Source organism: Durio zibethinus, chromosome 10 (genome assembly GCF_047325235.1).
Source record: "Durio zibethinus cultivar Kanyao isolate XHJ-2024 chromosome 10, ASM4732523v1, whole genome shotgun sequence".
Lineage (NCBI taxonomy): Eukaryota > Viridiplantae > Streptophyta > Magnoliopsida > Malvales > Malvaceae > Durio > Durio zibethinus.
This window is the reverse complement of record NC_143171.1, coordinates 1,609,692-1,624,451: the sequence shown is the minus strand read 5'-3', so window position 1 is coordinate 1,624,451 and position 14,760 is coordinate 1,609,692. Positions and strand designations below refer to the sequence as shown.

Here is a 14,760-nt window from a genome sequence, read left to right as displayed (position 1 = left end):
AGTGTCCAAAGTAAAGGACGAAAAGTTGCAATGGGGATGAAGGTTTTGATTCTTTAGAAGGCGACAAGCCCTTTCATTCTTTTCTTTGCAATGAGCACACTGTCCCAACCAACATAAACTTAATTAAACCATGTGAAAAGCAAGATCCAATAGTCATGGGAAAGACATTAAATGTCTAGATTAAAATCTGAATTAAAGAAAAGGAAAGCATTGAAAAAGGATTTTGAAAGTTAGCATTAATTGGTTGCCTTTTGTACGCCGCCTGCTACATGTTTTTTTTCTCTTGATTTTGGAGTGTACTCTACGCATTCTAATAGCCAGACCTCAGGCCTGCTCCTTGTCACTAAAATTTTTAACTGATAAAATTGAGTTTCCAGAACGATCCAACCATGCATGGCAGCTCAAATTCAGGGTGGAAATACGAAATTTGGCAGGTTTTTTAAGTAACATTTGCAAAGTGCTCTAATTCTTGAGAAGAAAAACATCAGTATATCACACGTTGTGTGTAGTATAATTTTGACTGAAGATTACAGAACAAGAATGGTTCATTATAAGTGTTGTAATCGTGGTTGCAACCTACTTTTTTTTTTTATCATTTTTTTCCTAACACACACCCATCACCATCGTCATCATCATCATCATCGTATTCACATGTGTGGAATCTATATCTAATAAAAAAACTATGTAAGCCATAGCACTGATGATTATAGATATATTGAAAATAATGAAGAAGAGAGCAAGCGAGAGGATGTCAACCTATTGTATTTACTGGAAACGTTTGCTTGCCTTTTTCCTTCCTTTTCGGATAGTTAGGTTGGGTATGGAAATTTGATTTCCTGGCCAACAACTATGTGGTTTGTTGATGAAGTATTAGATTTCTAGTTTCAGTTAGTAGGATTCAATCTTCCTTTAATTCTGCTAAGCTTTTGAAACTCAACTGCTAATTCTAACCAGAGTTAACATTAATTTCCAGAACTGGGTTGTCCAAATACAACGAACTGTTTTGTCGGTAATGGACCCTGGAAAGATGGGGAACAAAGATAAAGGAGGTCAGGACAAATTTTGCTCCTTTTTTTTTTGCTTTATTTGCTTTTGTTGTATAATGTTTCTTAACAGGATAACATTCTTCTAAAGTATTTTTGATCATTGATGGACTTATTCATTGTTTTTCATTTTCAAATTCTGATCACTTTTTGAATAATGGTTTCTCTTGGCCACACTGCATTTTCCTTCCGCAAGATTGATCGTACAATTAATTGAATATTTTGATCCAGTCAGAGGATTTTGTTAGATTAACTTTAGAACTTTGTTGCTTGCAATTTTGTGAATAGAAAATTCTGGTGCACGTTTAGCAAACTGATGCTACCCCAGATGCAAGATTACATTATTGCACTATGTGGCTGCTAGCTTTGCATAACTAGTGGAGTCTGGCCCTACCAATCTACCATATATGAATTTTGATGAAAGTTGAGAATTTCAGTGGTAAATAACTTAGTCATGATTTTCATTCTTGAAGACAATATTAGTAATCATTGTCAAAAATGGCTGTGAAATATAATTCAGTGAGCAGGGCAAAAATTTTTATTGTCGAAATGTCCTTGTATAAGTAAATTACATCAAAACCTGCCTAGTTTATCCCTATAATTATGCGTTCAATATTCACAAGTTTCAAGTTCTCCGCTATGTGCTTTCCTGCACCCGGAGAGACTGTTCCAATGAGTCAGCCTGGCTGCTGTTAACGGTTTTTTGGTCTGTTTCAGTTAGGCAGTGCCTACATGTAGGACATGAAGAATGTGAACTAAGCCATTTATCGATACAACGAGTATGAAATCCATGGTTGCACTTTGGCAAAATCCGCAGACGTTCCCCAGAGGCAAATTCCGACAAGCATATTACACAAGCTGTGTCTAAGCCTGGCAGTTTCAACTCGGTTGTATATTTTACAATCGGGAAGGCTTTTAAGGCTTTCTGCTGAACTCCTGCATTTGCCAACTTGGCTGAAAGGTTCGCACCAGATGCAGCAGCGACTAAACTTGAGCATCTAACTGCACACCTGATAATACAGAACAACCCCAAAGAGGAAATCACGCTACATATGAGGACTGAGAGAACAATAATTATATTTGCATCAAAGTTGTTATTGATGACATAACTGGTTTCTTGAGCTGGGGAAATTGCTGGGGCTTCTGTTGGATAAAGAGAGGAATGTAGGAGAAATTTTCTTGGATGAAAGTTTTCAAGTAAGTCTTGGGAGAATTGGGTGGTTGTTGAAGAAGTTGACATTTATTTTCGTATAGTGCTCTAATTTGGATGGCTGCACTTCTTGTTCTAGGAGTTGGTTCCATTGAAGGATTATATATACATGAAAAAGTTAATTAAAAGGTGGGTCAGAGCTTCATATTTAAGATTATGCGAAGGGAACCAGCAAGTATATCTGAGAATATTTCCTGCAGGTGTTGAGGGTATTTTATTTAGGACTACAAGTTTGATCCCCACTAAGCCTTTTGTGCTCAATACATAATCTGCTAATGGAAAAGGCCAATACAACTTTCCGGTAGAGCAAAAGGTGCCACCTGGCAGTTTCCATCCATTGTTCCTATCAATGGAAGCTCTAGTCAATAGCCAGTATGTAGTGTTGGAAGGGATATTCACTGATTAACTGATGAACCTTTACCAAACTAAAAATGTCTTTGGAAACCAATAGACCCCTTTCTCTGCACTCCTTAAGAGGACACAAGAGGACAATCATTTTAATTTATTTATCCTGCCTTAGCTATTGAATTATTGATTAATCTTGTTAACCTTATAGAGTTGGAAGTTTTTTATGTGAAGTCAATGGGAGTTTGGTTGAATTGGTAAGAATCATTTTGGTTTAGATTCGAGTTCCACTGCCAGTAATCTCTTTAAGTCCAATGTAAGTTCTCACTAAGGTCTATGGTATGTCTTAAAACTGGAATGGGGTAATCTTCCTCGTCACCTAAACTTTTTTGACACAAAAAAAGTTTTATCTGTGAGACTGGATTTCGTTTTATAGAGTTATCTAATGAAACCTGTTCAGCTATCGGGATATGAACTCTCTGCTGTACCATCAATAGAAATATTATGTTTCTCTATGTATGAATTTCCAACCTGGAAATATGAATCTTCACTACTGTAACAAGTAACTGTAGGCACAGAAACTTGAATCTTCACTGCTGTAACAAGTAACTCTAGGCACAGAAACTTTGGAATCACTGGAACAAGGGATGTTTATAAAACAAATGAAACCAAAGCAACAAGCACAATGTTACAAACTATTTTGAATCCTTAAAGGAGTAGGATAGGGACGAGTTGGTTTCTAACCATCAAATTATCTGTACGGAGAAATTACAATTTGCAGCTATTACATAGTTATTTTGATTGAACTTGTGTGCTATATTATATATGCGGGCCAGGTTTACAACCATAAATTACTGCCTGCAGTAAGCGATATAATACAACGCAAGTCGCCTTTTTTGGTGGTTAGTTCATCTTAGCAGTCAAACTAATACAAATTACTTGCACTTTATATTATTTTTTTTGTGGATAGTCAGAAATCTACAGCCAACTCGCTGGCATTAGATAACATATCCGTTTCTAGAATCCATGTTCTTTAGTTTATTTATTTTGCTAGCAAATCAGGTCATTATCCTACAGCCATGCAAGTTGTTTGGCCTTTCCACATTGGAAACGAGCTAAAATAAATCAGTTTTTACTTGTGGCTACAATTAGAGCAGAATTATCTATGAGATTGAGATCTTTCAAAAACGCTCGTGCTAGTTTTTAATTGCCAAATTGGTACTTCATGGAAGCAATCGAAGGTTAAAAGGTTGATCCGAATCTATCAGGATACTGCAGTCATTACTTCAGAACCATCTATATAACATGAAAAGTACTTTATGCACGAGGAAATATTATAGATTTTGGACGAAAGTTGTTAATTTTTAACTTTTCTACTATGTTTATATATTTTCATATAAAACTGATAGGATCAAGGATGGGCAAATTCTAAAGGGGAAGCATTAATTTGTTTTTGTCTCGTACCACTAAACGAATCCATATCCTCTTAGTTGGATTGCACAAAAGTGGGAGAGAGAAGGGGAAAATCACGTTTTGTTTGGAAATCCATAAACAAATACTACACCTTACACACAACCTATTATCCGGAAATATTGCTTTTGTGATAATGGATAGGAATTTACAAGTAGCCTATTTGCTGACAAACTTGGAGTAGATATCCAATTCTAGTGGCTGTTGCTTTCTTTATGGAAAAACACCATAGTATGGTTGCTAGCTTTGGTTGCACTAGGTTCCTCTCATCTGTTAATTCGCAAATGTCCAAGGAATGCTGAGTACCTGAACTGCGGTCAGTCGTAGTTTTTGGTGATCAGTTCCAAGAATCCGAAATCATCATGTGAGCATACCTTGAGACAAGTTATCGGTTCAACTTACACACTCCGGTAATGGCATTGAATTTGATTCAAAAAGAAAAGATCTTCGTAGCTCATGTTTGTTAATTATGTAGTTCAGTTTAATGAAAATCATTTTCCCTTGCAATTTCTAAATTTAAAAACTTCTGGTATATATGACACAAATATAGACTTTTTTTGATAATGCTTTTAAGTTTAAGGAGGATTTGTTTACAGGGACTTGCTTGATCAATGTGTTTTGGGAGGTATTGCCTTGGAAGGTTCTAGGGTTTTTTTTTTTTTTTTGTAATTTTAAAAATTTGGAGCCGAGTTTCAAAGCTTTTCTGGAGAAGGTCCCATATGTCTCTTTTGAAAGATGACAAAAAGGAACCAATGAACAAGATAGAGCATGCTCTTTTCTTTTCTTTTTTTTTAATTAAAAGCAATGAGTAGGATAATATCAGTTGAAAAATTCTGGAAAGAGATAAATATGCACACTAAACATAATAAAAGCCAGAAAGTTGCTTTAGCCAACAGCTTTAAGAATTAGAATCCCTCTCAATTCCAATCTCTCTCTCTCTCTCTCTCTCTCTCTCTATATATATATATATATATATATATATATTATCATGAATGTCCATTCTGTGAAATTTCAGGTCTCTTTTGTTAACAACTTCTTAATTTAATCCCTTCATTTGTACTCATCCACAACCAAGAAATGGTCCGACTGAGGAGATAAAATTTGCAGTGGAGGTGCCCAATATATGATAGTTCCAGACAACTCAACTTTATATGAGTTCAATTGGCAAATTAATAGTTGAAATTTGAGATATTTATATAAAAAAATGTTTAAGCATATGCGTAATGCCTTAGTTTCCCTTTTGCTTTTAAGTTTTAAGTAATGCCTTGGCTTTGTTGAAGGAATTTGAATTTGTCTGGAAAGGCTCCAGATAATGTATAATGGGGTCTCCATGTGACAATACGGTTAATTAAAGTTGTGCGTTTTCAGTTTTGTCTTTGCTTTTCCTTTTGCTTGTCTGTTGGTGCATTTCTTATCAGGCATCTCTAACTACTCTTGTGCAATAGGGAGCTGCTTTTTTAACTTTTGATATTAATCAACTTTCAATCATCAATGTCTTTCTTAAAGGAAACTTCAGTGAGGAAAAGATTAAAAAAAAGTCCCACTTGAACAAATTTCATCATTGATATAGTAGACAGCAAATTATCTTAAGTGTAAGGCGATCATTAAACCAGTAAAGCTGAAGGCAATACGAGGCAAATCCTTTCATTACGTTTGAAAACTGAATGACTCCACATCCCATTGGCTCAATGGAATTAATAATTGCTAAGAAAGAGCGTTTAAAAAGGTTGAACTTCAGGTGAAGCAGTTTCCATGAAAATGTTGATGGTGTAAGAAGTTGATTCAGATATGTCTTCCAAAGTCATAACCGAAACTCTCAGCTTAAACTCTGTTCACAGCAGCATCTTTTTCTGGGCAAGTTTAGTTTGCTTGATAAATTGAACATTTGCCTAGGCTTTAAGCAGGAAAATCAATGTTGTCAATTTAGTGCCTTTCAGACTCCAAATTGGTAAATTGAGCTCCCTTATGGAATAAAAGACCTTCAGAGTGCAGGGGGTTTTCCACAAACGGCACAGAATCAAACTTATTAAACGCCCCTATAACTATGTACCATACTTTCAAGTTCCAGTGGCAGAATATTCACAATGCTGTCCTGAGCTGGAAGACATGATTCTGATGAGCTAGTTTGATCATCCCCCATGATTTTTTGGCATGTTTCAATCAAGCAATGCCTGGATTTCGGGCATGACGAGTGTGATTTAAGCCACTTATCAATACAAAGAACGTGAAATCCGTGGTTACATTTGGGTAGAAGCCGCAGGTGTTCACCAGGCACAAACTCGGATAAGCATATGACACATTCCATGTCCAGCCCTGGAAGATTCATATCTTCTGAGTAATTTACCACAGGAAAAGTCTTCAGGGCTTTATGCTCGATCCCTTTATTAACTGTTATAGCTGGAGTGTTGTCATTGGACTCTAAAGTTGCCCTGGTTGGGCACCTTAACGCATATCTGACAAGGAAGTTTAACCCCAATGAGCTAATTACGCCACATAGGAGAACTGATAGTACCATGAAAACATTTTCATCTAAGTTGGTCTTCTGAGAGTAAGGAGGAGCTGCTGTGACTGAAGTTTGGTTAAGAGGTTTGTAATATACCAGTAGTTTTCTGGAGTGAAAGTTTACAAGAAAATCTTGCAAGAGTTCTGAGGATGTAGAAGAAGTTGAATACATGCTTTTGCAAAGTTTGGATAAAATTGCTTGGTGGAGCAATCAAATGGGGGAAGATCATATATAGGGATGTTGAAAAGCTAAAGTAGTGTTCAACCGGTCATTGATTTAATCTATTACTTTTTCTATATATAAGCATCCAATGAGCCAGGACCCACTAAAGGACTATCCAAAATATGCCTGGATATCGTTACATCTTTTCTGTTAGTACAGAATTGAAAAATAGAGCGAGTGAATTGTAGAATTAAGTAGAGAATCTTGTAAATTGAGACTAAATATGTTAATGATATTTATTCACCTGTTGAAGTGATTCAGTTGATTTTATCACATATTCAAATGTAAAAAGGGGATCTATGCAGTTAAAGCTTACAAAACCGTTATAGATGCAAAGATGGGGACATATTAGGCTTCATTAGCGTCTGTTCTTTGTTCTTATCCAATCATAATCAGATACTATAGTGTCACCTTGGATCCAGTTCTATCCTTCCAACATAGCCCACAAAAACAAACAAAAATCTTTTTCCATTGGCCATGAAATCAAGTTTGTGCTCTTCTTGTTTGCAAGTAGTCTGATCGCAATCTGTTGAGTTTCAATTAGAAAAAAAAAATCATGTTTTGTGGCCCTAAATTAAAGTCACATAATCTATGAGATCTTGAAAAAATCTGTGGTACAATGATTAAGAAACCAATAACTTATAGTTTAAGTTTACTTACTGTACTAAACTTTGTTGATTATCCATAATCTCTCTTTTCAGAACAGTACTTAAAGCAATACTAAAAAAATACTTTGCTTTTGCAATGAGATTGACGCAATCACTTTACAGATAAAAGTAAACAAAGCATAAAGAAAAAAAGGCATATATAATCCATCTAACAATCTTCAGCCGTAGTCGTACCAGGTGTGGTTTGTGTAGTCTTCTTACAAATTTACATACCATTGTGAAAGTTGCTTTATGCATGTATGGATATTGTGAAAAGCTTGGAAATTATTGGATAAAAGCTGCTGATTGGTTGCAACCTAACTAAAAAACATTAGGAGGATTCGTGGAAGTTTCAGAGAATGGAGACGAAAGTGGTCAGGAAGCCCAGGAGCCACGAGACTGCATTTCTCAGAGTCCTACCAGCTGAGATTCCACGAGTGGAAAACCAACCAACTCACTTCGCAAACTGCCATTTCTATATTAGCTTAGGAAAAAGCCGAAAAGCCTTTTTCTTTATCGTACTATTAAAAACACTGCCGAGACATAACAAGGTACCATTGGGCCAATGAACCAGAAGTCAAGACACAAAGCCGAGACAAACAAACCCCGGCAGAATTAAGCCTTTGATTGGGCCAACGAAACAGAAAGTAGTCAGTCCAGTGGAGTCCATTGGGATTAAAAATGCTACACAGACAAGACATAAACAATGATTACACATTGTCCAACTCTAGCAACCCAAGTCCAACAGGCAAGGAGGAGGAAGAGTAGAGGAAGCAAGCAACCGGCCAGTATCAAGCTGGGGTGTCCGCTCCCGTGGGCCCCCCATCCTCTCCCCGTGCTTCCTGCTAACTTCACCAAGAATTTCTCCTTTTTCTTATTTCTCTCTCTCTCTCTCTCTGATAAAAAAAAAAAAAAAACCAAGATTCAAGTTTCACTCCATTAACAAACTGGTGAGTTGGCTTTCCTATCAGCTGCGTTTGCCTTTTTGTTTCTTTTTTTTTTTTAATTTGTTTTAAAGTTTTAATTTAGTTTGGTTTTTTCTTTTCTGGCTCTGCAATTTTGAGTTCTGCTTTGAAAGTTGTCCAATTTTTGCAAAGTAAATTTCTGGGAAAAGGTAAAAATAAGAAAAAGGACCCATGTGCCAAACGTGTTTCCTACATAATCAGGCCACAGTTAAATATAGAGAACATAAGAAAGCAATAGTCTAAGCGTTTTTTTAATTGGATTTTCCTAGTAATTCAGATAGTTTATATTGAATATAATATTTGTATAGCTGCTTCTTGTACCTTTTTTTAGCTACTTGAATTGCTATTTTCACTGGTTAATTTAGTTCCTTTTCAGTGATTTCTTACTGTGTTTTTATTGAGGGATGAGCTGTTGATTGTTCCTTATGGTTTTCTACTTGCAGTGAGATTATCTTCACAGGTGTTTCGAGTTTATAATCTCACTTTCCCTTAAAGGGTTTAATTGTTCCACTTTTAGCTAATTTAAAAAATATGGCATCATCTCATAGCAACACTCACACTGAGGCAGCCAAAATGGAACAAGTTATCACTGAATTCTTCTATAAGAGTCTTCTTATAATAGTTGAATCGAGGTCTCCTTATGTGTCATCTCGTAATTATAGTGGTGAACAAGCTGTGTCATCTCCATCTTCATCCTCATCATCTTCGTCAAGTGTGAGACCGAGAGATAAATGGTTCAATTTAGCTCTTAAGGAGTGCCCTTCAGCACTAGAAAATTTTGACCTTTGTCGCCAAAGTAATTTTGAGCCGGTAGTGGTTGATGTTATTTTGGAGCAGAAGCCACTTGATTGGGAACCTGTGACCTTTTCCCCCAAAAGGGATCTTGTTAGGAATTTGTCATCTAAAGATAAGAATTCATTTTTCTGGAATTCTGATCAAGAAAAATCTGGTGTTGAGACAAAAACTGAAAAGATTATAGAAAGATGGTTCGTGCAGCATGAAAGTAGAAAGGGTAGGGATTTTAGTTCAGGGAGTAGAAGGTCAAGTAGTAATAATTTGAGTACGTTTTATAAGAAATTGATATTGCTGTTGAGGTCCTTATATGCGACTGTTAGGCTTTTACCTGCATATAAGTTCTTTCGTGATCTCAATTCATCTGGTCAAATTCGTGCCTTTAAGCTTGTTCCTAGGGTATCTTCTTTTGTTGAACACTTCACTCGTAAAGAAGAGGCAGAAATGCAGCGATTTTTGTTTACCCCTGTGGATACTTCTTGCGGAAGACTTTGCCTTTCAGTTTTGTACCGTTCATCAATCTCAGATATATACTCTGAGTCATCAACTCTTATGTCCCCTCAATTTATACCAGATTACGTTGGAAGCCCATTGGCAGACCCACTGAAGCAATTTCCCTCTCTTCCTGTGTCGCACAGCTCTCCATCATCTTTGCCATTCGCAAGAAGACATAGTTGGAGTTATGACCTTTACAAGGCTTCACCGCCTTTGGTTTCTTTCTCACCATCACCAACACATTCAGAATCGCATGCTTCAGTTTCTAACCCAAGTTCGCACCGTTTACCACCTATGAGCTTACCTCGTCATCCTTCTGAGACATCACTAGCTCATAAGAAGAACACAAACTTTGATGAGTATTATCCTTCCCCCAATTTCTCTGCTTCCCCTACCCCCTCTCCATCACCCCCCATCCACATTCCCGGGACTCATCTGTCAAAAGCTCTTTCACGTTGTGAAAGTGCTCCTGTTAACATACCTGCTCCTAAGCTTGCTAATTCCCCTGCATTGCCCAGAAAGCAAAATTTGCCACCATCACCTCCCCTTAAACTTACAAGAGCTGGTACTTCTAGCACTGATACTAATATGGGTCCTGGTCAAACTGCTGCAACTATTGAGAAGGTATTTCATATAAACATCATTGGTATGTTGTGATTTCTACTGTATCTTGCTTTGCAACTTGGAATTTATTTATCTTTTGTCTCTTGTAGCTGTTCTCTTTTGGGAAAGAAGACTGTCGGAATTATTCTGGAGTGAAGGTATCTTCCAACAGCTCACCACAAATTTCATTTTCCAGAAGTTCCAGTAGGTCTTTACAGGATGATTTTGATGACTCTGAGTTTCCTTGTCCATTTGATGTGGAGTTTGATGAAATGACGGACCCTGGTAGCAGGTAATGCGTGGAATTCATCATGTAAATTGTATTTTTAAATTAACCCTTTTGCATCATTTGTGGACGATTACAATGCATACAATTAATTTACTAATTTTACTTTTAACTTCCTGATGGTATTTTTATCTTGTTTTCTTGAGGATTTGACATTTTTTTAATTGTTCTCCTGAATTTGAGAACTGTGGCATCAATTTTTCTGTATTATTGGTTCGGGATTTGATTTGGTTGTTTTAACTTACCCTGGGGTAATTTCTCTGTGCTGCTGTGTCCTATTGCTCAAAATGATATAAACTTACGAAAAGGGCTTGTAAGTAAGTCATCATGTGTTTGCTAAGAGTAGTAAATCTCCTTTTTATGTGAATTTTGTCTTGAACTAGTTCTAATCTCTCAAGACGTAATGTTAGCATCACAATTGATGAACTTTATAGGAAACTGAATGATCATTCTTCAGTGAAGAGATTGTTCATTATAAATTTCAATATCTAGCTGGTAGGAGCCCAAGTAGTAGACTATCTGGTTCAGGAATTGGGATATATCATCTATGGACAGTTAACAAATAAAGTTTGCTTTCTAGTTCTGAGAAAGACAACCTGGCTGGCATTATAAATTTCAATATATAGTCCAGGTAGTAGCCTTAGTGGATATCTGGTTCAGGAATTGGGATAAGTACCTGTTTATCATCTATGGAGAGTTACCAAATAAATTTTGCTTTCTAGTTTTGAGAAAGAAAACCTGGCTGGCATTATAAATATCAATATGTAGTCCAGATAGCGGCCATAGTGGAATATCTGGTTCAGTAATCAGTTTATCATCTATAGAGAGTTACCAAATAAAGTTTGCTTTCTAGTTTTTAGAAAGACAGCTTGCCTGGTTAACTTTAAGATGTTTAATAGATATGAAAAAGTTCAGCCGTATTACTATGCTGAAGTTTCTAGTGTCAGTTGTATTTAGTAGAAAGCAGGCCAATTTTTGTATGACTTGGCCTTTCTGTTGAGGAAGCCCTAATAAAAACTGCCTTACTTATTCTCATTGTTAATTGGTTGATAAATTAAATTTATTTAAAGATAGGTGATTAAGGGGAGACCAAAAAAAAACTGATGGATTATTAAGAATGATGTGATATTGACTGAAGGATGTGGTGATTGTAGAAATGTTCTATACTTTCCTTCTTGCTTGTCAAGAATTCAATCCTTTCATTTTGTTATGAGTTATAGGAAGACTAGCTTGTTAAAAGACAAGATTTGTTTAGGTTAACTTTTTGAAGGTAGCACAGTTGTGCTATTTTTTGTTGGTAAAATGTAATGTTTGTGGACTAATGTCTTGGTGTGGGTGCCCGGCAATGCAAAATTAGGTTTGGTTAATTAATAGGGCCGGTAGTGAATATAAGAGGTCTGTCAGAAACTATTGGTTGATACTTGATTGCTTATGGATATTAATTGATTACTGGACAGATGTCTGATAGTGAGAAAGTCTTGATTGACATGAAGGTTAGGCTTAGAGCTGCTAGATTGATGGTGTGTTTTCCTGGTGTGAACTGTGAAGTTTTTGAAGCAGATATTAATTCTGGCTGGGTGACAAGTTTTGTTGTTTAATCATTTTCTAACCATTTTATAGATCTATTTTCTTAACATTAATGGTCTATTTTGCTTTGAGCTCTGCACCAACATGTCTCTGAGCTCAACTAATTAGCTATTAAGTAGTAACACAAGCCTTCAAAAAATAAATGCAACTCAACTCATGTAAACATCAGTTTAGTTTCTGTTTATTACTTGGGTGATTTGTGAATTCTAACACCAAAGGAAGTCTATTTTTGACATGTAAAAGCAATTGCATGGTTCTGAACTTAATAAAGATTTTTGGTTTGTTTTATATGTTGCCCGATACATTTGCCTTGTAGTTTCAGTAACTTTTATCATCCTTTATTATGATATGGAACTTTCAATCTCTATGTTGTTTTCATATAATGCGGAATATTTTAAATTGCTCAAAGGATCAAACAAATTTTAATTATTGAGATGTTGCAATTATGGATAATTGAGATTTTCATATTTGGATTTTTTGGAGTTGAATTTTCTTTATTTATTTCTCCCTAAGTTCTATTTCTTTCCCCTTTCCCTCTGATTTTCTTCACATTCTCCATTTTTCCTTGCTTTCCACCCCTGTTCTTCATCATCCTACTTCCCTGTTGTTGAGGTTCCCATGAAATGACTAGTTGGTTTTCTTTGCCCTCACATTTTTTTACTCTCTAAATTACCACCGGCGAAGTCCAATAGTTTTAAAGGTAGTTTGAGTGTGGGACATTTTCTTTTCTGCAATTGTTAGTTGGGAATGTTCCCTCAAGAAAATCCTTTAATCATTTAACCAAAGTAGGTCCTTAATGGAAAATGAGTCATGAAGTTCATCTCCAAAGCCACAATCAGTCATTTAAAGATTTTCTGAAATTGGAGAGAACACCATATATCTTTTATCATGGTTATTTGTCAATATGCTTTCATAATTGGCACAGATGGATTTTACTGAAAATAGCTAGATCTTCTAGTTTTAACTCTGAAATTGGCTGCTTAAAATTTTCTGAATTATTGGGTAAACTGAATTGGCCTGTTTTGCGTACTATGTAGACCTGAGTCTTATGATAGAAGAGGACATCTGTCTGATCCAAATGAGGCAGGTTTGTTTATGAATAGAATATCCCAAGATGCTGCAGTTGGTGCTCTTGTAAGTATGCTGAAGAAAGCCCCTCCACTTCGCCAAGACATCTCCAATTCAATTAATTTTTCAGAAGCCTCAAGGCCAGAAATGTGGAACAACATCATCCAGGAGCAAAATCAGATCTCAGAGGCTGTGACTGTTGAACATGCCGCTTCTTCAAGTATTTCATCTTCTAGGTTTGTTGCATCCAAAACAACTGCTGATGCATTAGAGGAACTTCGGGGTTACAAAGAGATGAAAAACTCGTTGCTTAGTGAAGGTGGTAAGTCTTACACATTTGCTAATTTTGCCTCTGATGCTGAACATTCCAGCAAAGATATATGAGAATAATGAACTTCTGCTATATTGCACATATGTACAGCGTTATGGTTTGAGAGATTACTACGTGCTATGCAGCTGAAGCTATTTTCCCCTTTATGTGTAAATAAAAGTGTGTGTGTATATATATATATATATATAAAACGAGTTTTGGATAAGATTTATGCTAAAACAGAATGGTTATTTGTTGTCCTGTAAAACTTTGTAAAAAGCTCTTTTTCTGTGTAATCTGCGTAGCTGTATATAATTTCTAGATGTTGGCTTGCGGGGGCGCATGCAGAAATACAGGCTACGTATGCACATGGTAGTAAAACATATCTTCACCTTTTATTCACAAGCTCGCTGATGCTGTCGTCCCTATTGTTTTCCTTTTCCCTCTCCATATTTAGATTTTCGGTAGGATGCTTTAGCTTATTTGATTCCAGGTACAACGTATTGCACCTTTTATGCTCTGGACTGGAAGTGTAATTGCCTGACCATCAGAATTGAAAAGATACGGAGGAGATTGCCTGACCAGCAGAATTGAAAAGAAATCTTAGTCTGATGTTTTATTCCTTTTAATTATTTATTTATACTGTAGAAATCTAAGGGGAAATTATATTGCTCCAGGTTCATTGTTTTCCAGAGTTTGCTATTGAATCTTAATTCGGTGCTTTGGGTTGTTTGTGTTGGGGAAGATTTTCAGGATTTGAAAATAATCTTTTCCGTAAACATCCACCTTTCATTTAACAGAGATTTCATGATAATTACGTGTTGTGTCATAATTTTAAAGAAGAATCGTAAATTCTACATTGATTTTATGATGCAAGTGTTTTTGAAGATTTCATGATAAGCAAATTTACATTTTAAGATTATCCTAATAAAATTTAGTCTCAAAGAACTATACGCTTTCTCTCCACTCTGTCAATTGATCTTATTTTGTTATACTTTACCCACGTATCTTGGGTGCCACGATAAGTATTAATTCAATGGCTTCCAGTCAAGGCCACGTGAGGAAAAAACGAAAGAATGACCTCACTAAATTTATTAAAAAAAAATTTATTACGTTTAGTTGCCATAATGGATTGGGTTATCTTCAATATTAACGAACAGGAAAATTAGTAAAACTTATTGTAAATCTCCAGTTCTCCGTCGATCAAAACACAA

The 14,760-nt window shown here is 35.9% G+C and overlaps 2 protein-coding genes and 1 pseudogene across 2 annotated transcripts; 1 reads left to right on the top strand and 2 right to left on the bottom strand.

Moving 5' to 3' along the window:
• Window positions 1–1,571: 1,571 nt before the first annotated feature.
• On the bottom strand, window positions 1,572–2,834 carry LOC111292476 (RING-H2 finger protein ATL78 pseudogene; annotated as a pseudogene).
• A 1,240-nt stretch (window positions 2,835–4,074) lies between these two features.
• LOC111292710 (E3 ubiquitin-protein ligase ATL76-like) lies at window positions 4,075–6,831 on the bottom strand. The gene has a single exon (XM_022885218.2). It carries the CDS (start codon window positions 6,740–6,742, stop codon window positions 6,095–6,097), a length of 648 nt encoding a protein of 215 aa, XP_022740953.2. The 5' UTR covers window positions 6,743–6,831; the 3' UTR covers window positions 4,075–6,094.
• A 1,322-nt stretch (window positions 6,832–8,153) lies between these two features.
• LOC111291831 (autophagy-related protein 13b-like) lies at window positions 8,154–13,951 on the top strand. Its single transcript, XM_022883898.2, has 4 exons — window positions 8,154–8,390; window positions 8,849–10,316; window positions 10,406–10,587; window positions 13,206–13,951. Exons 2-4 carry the CDS (start codon window positions 8,937–8,939, stop codon window positions 13,618–13,620), a joined length of 1,977 nt encoding a protein of 658 aa, XP_022739633.1. The 5' UTR covers window positions 8,154–8,390; window positions 8,849–8,936; the 3' UTR covers window positions 13,621–13,951.
• Window positions 13,952–14,760: the final 809 nt, after the last annotated feature.

Excerpts from the sequence above, each read along its gene's own strand:
- LOC111292710 (XM_022885218.2), bottom strand. The coding sequence starts at position 6,742 with ATGTATTCAACTTCTTCTACATCCTCAGAACTCTTGCAAGATTTTCTT.
- LOC111291831 (XM_022883898.2), top strand. The coding sequence starts at position 8,937 with ATGGCATCATCTCATAGCAACACTCACACTGAGGCAGCCAAAATGGAA. Across the intron at positions 10,317-10,405 it reads CTGCTGCAACTATTGAGAAG|CTGTTCTCTTTTGGGAAAGA; the intron begins GTATTTCATATA and ends TGTCTCTTGTAG. Across the intron at positions 10,588-13,205 it reads ATGACGGACCCTGGTAGCAG|ACCTGAGTCTTATGATAGAA; the intron begins GTAATGCGTGGA and ends CGTACTATGTAG.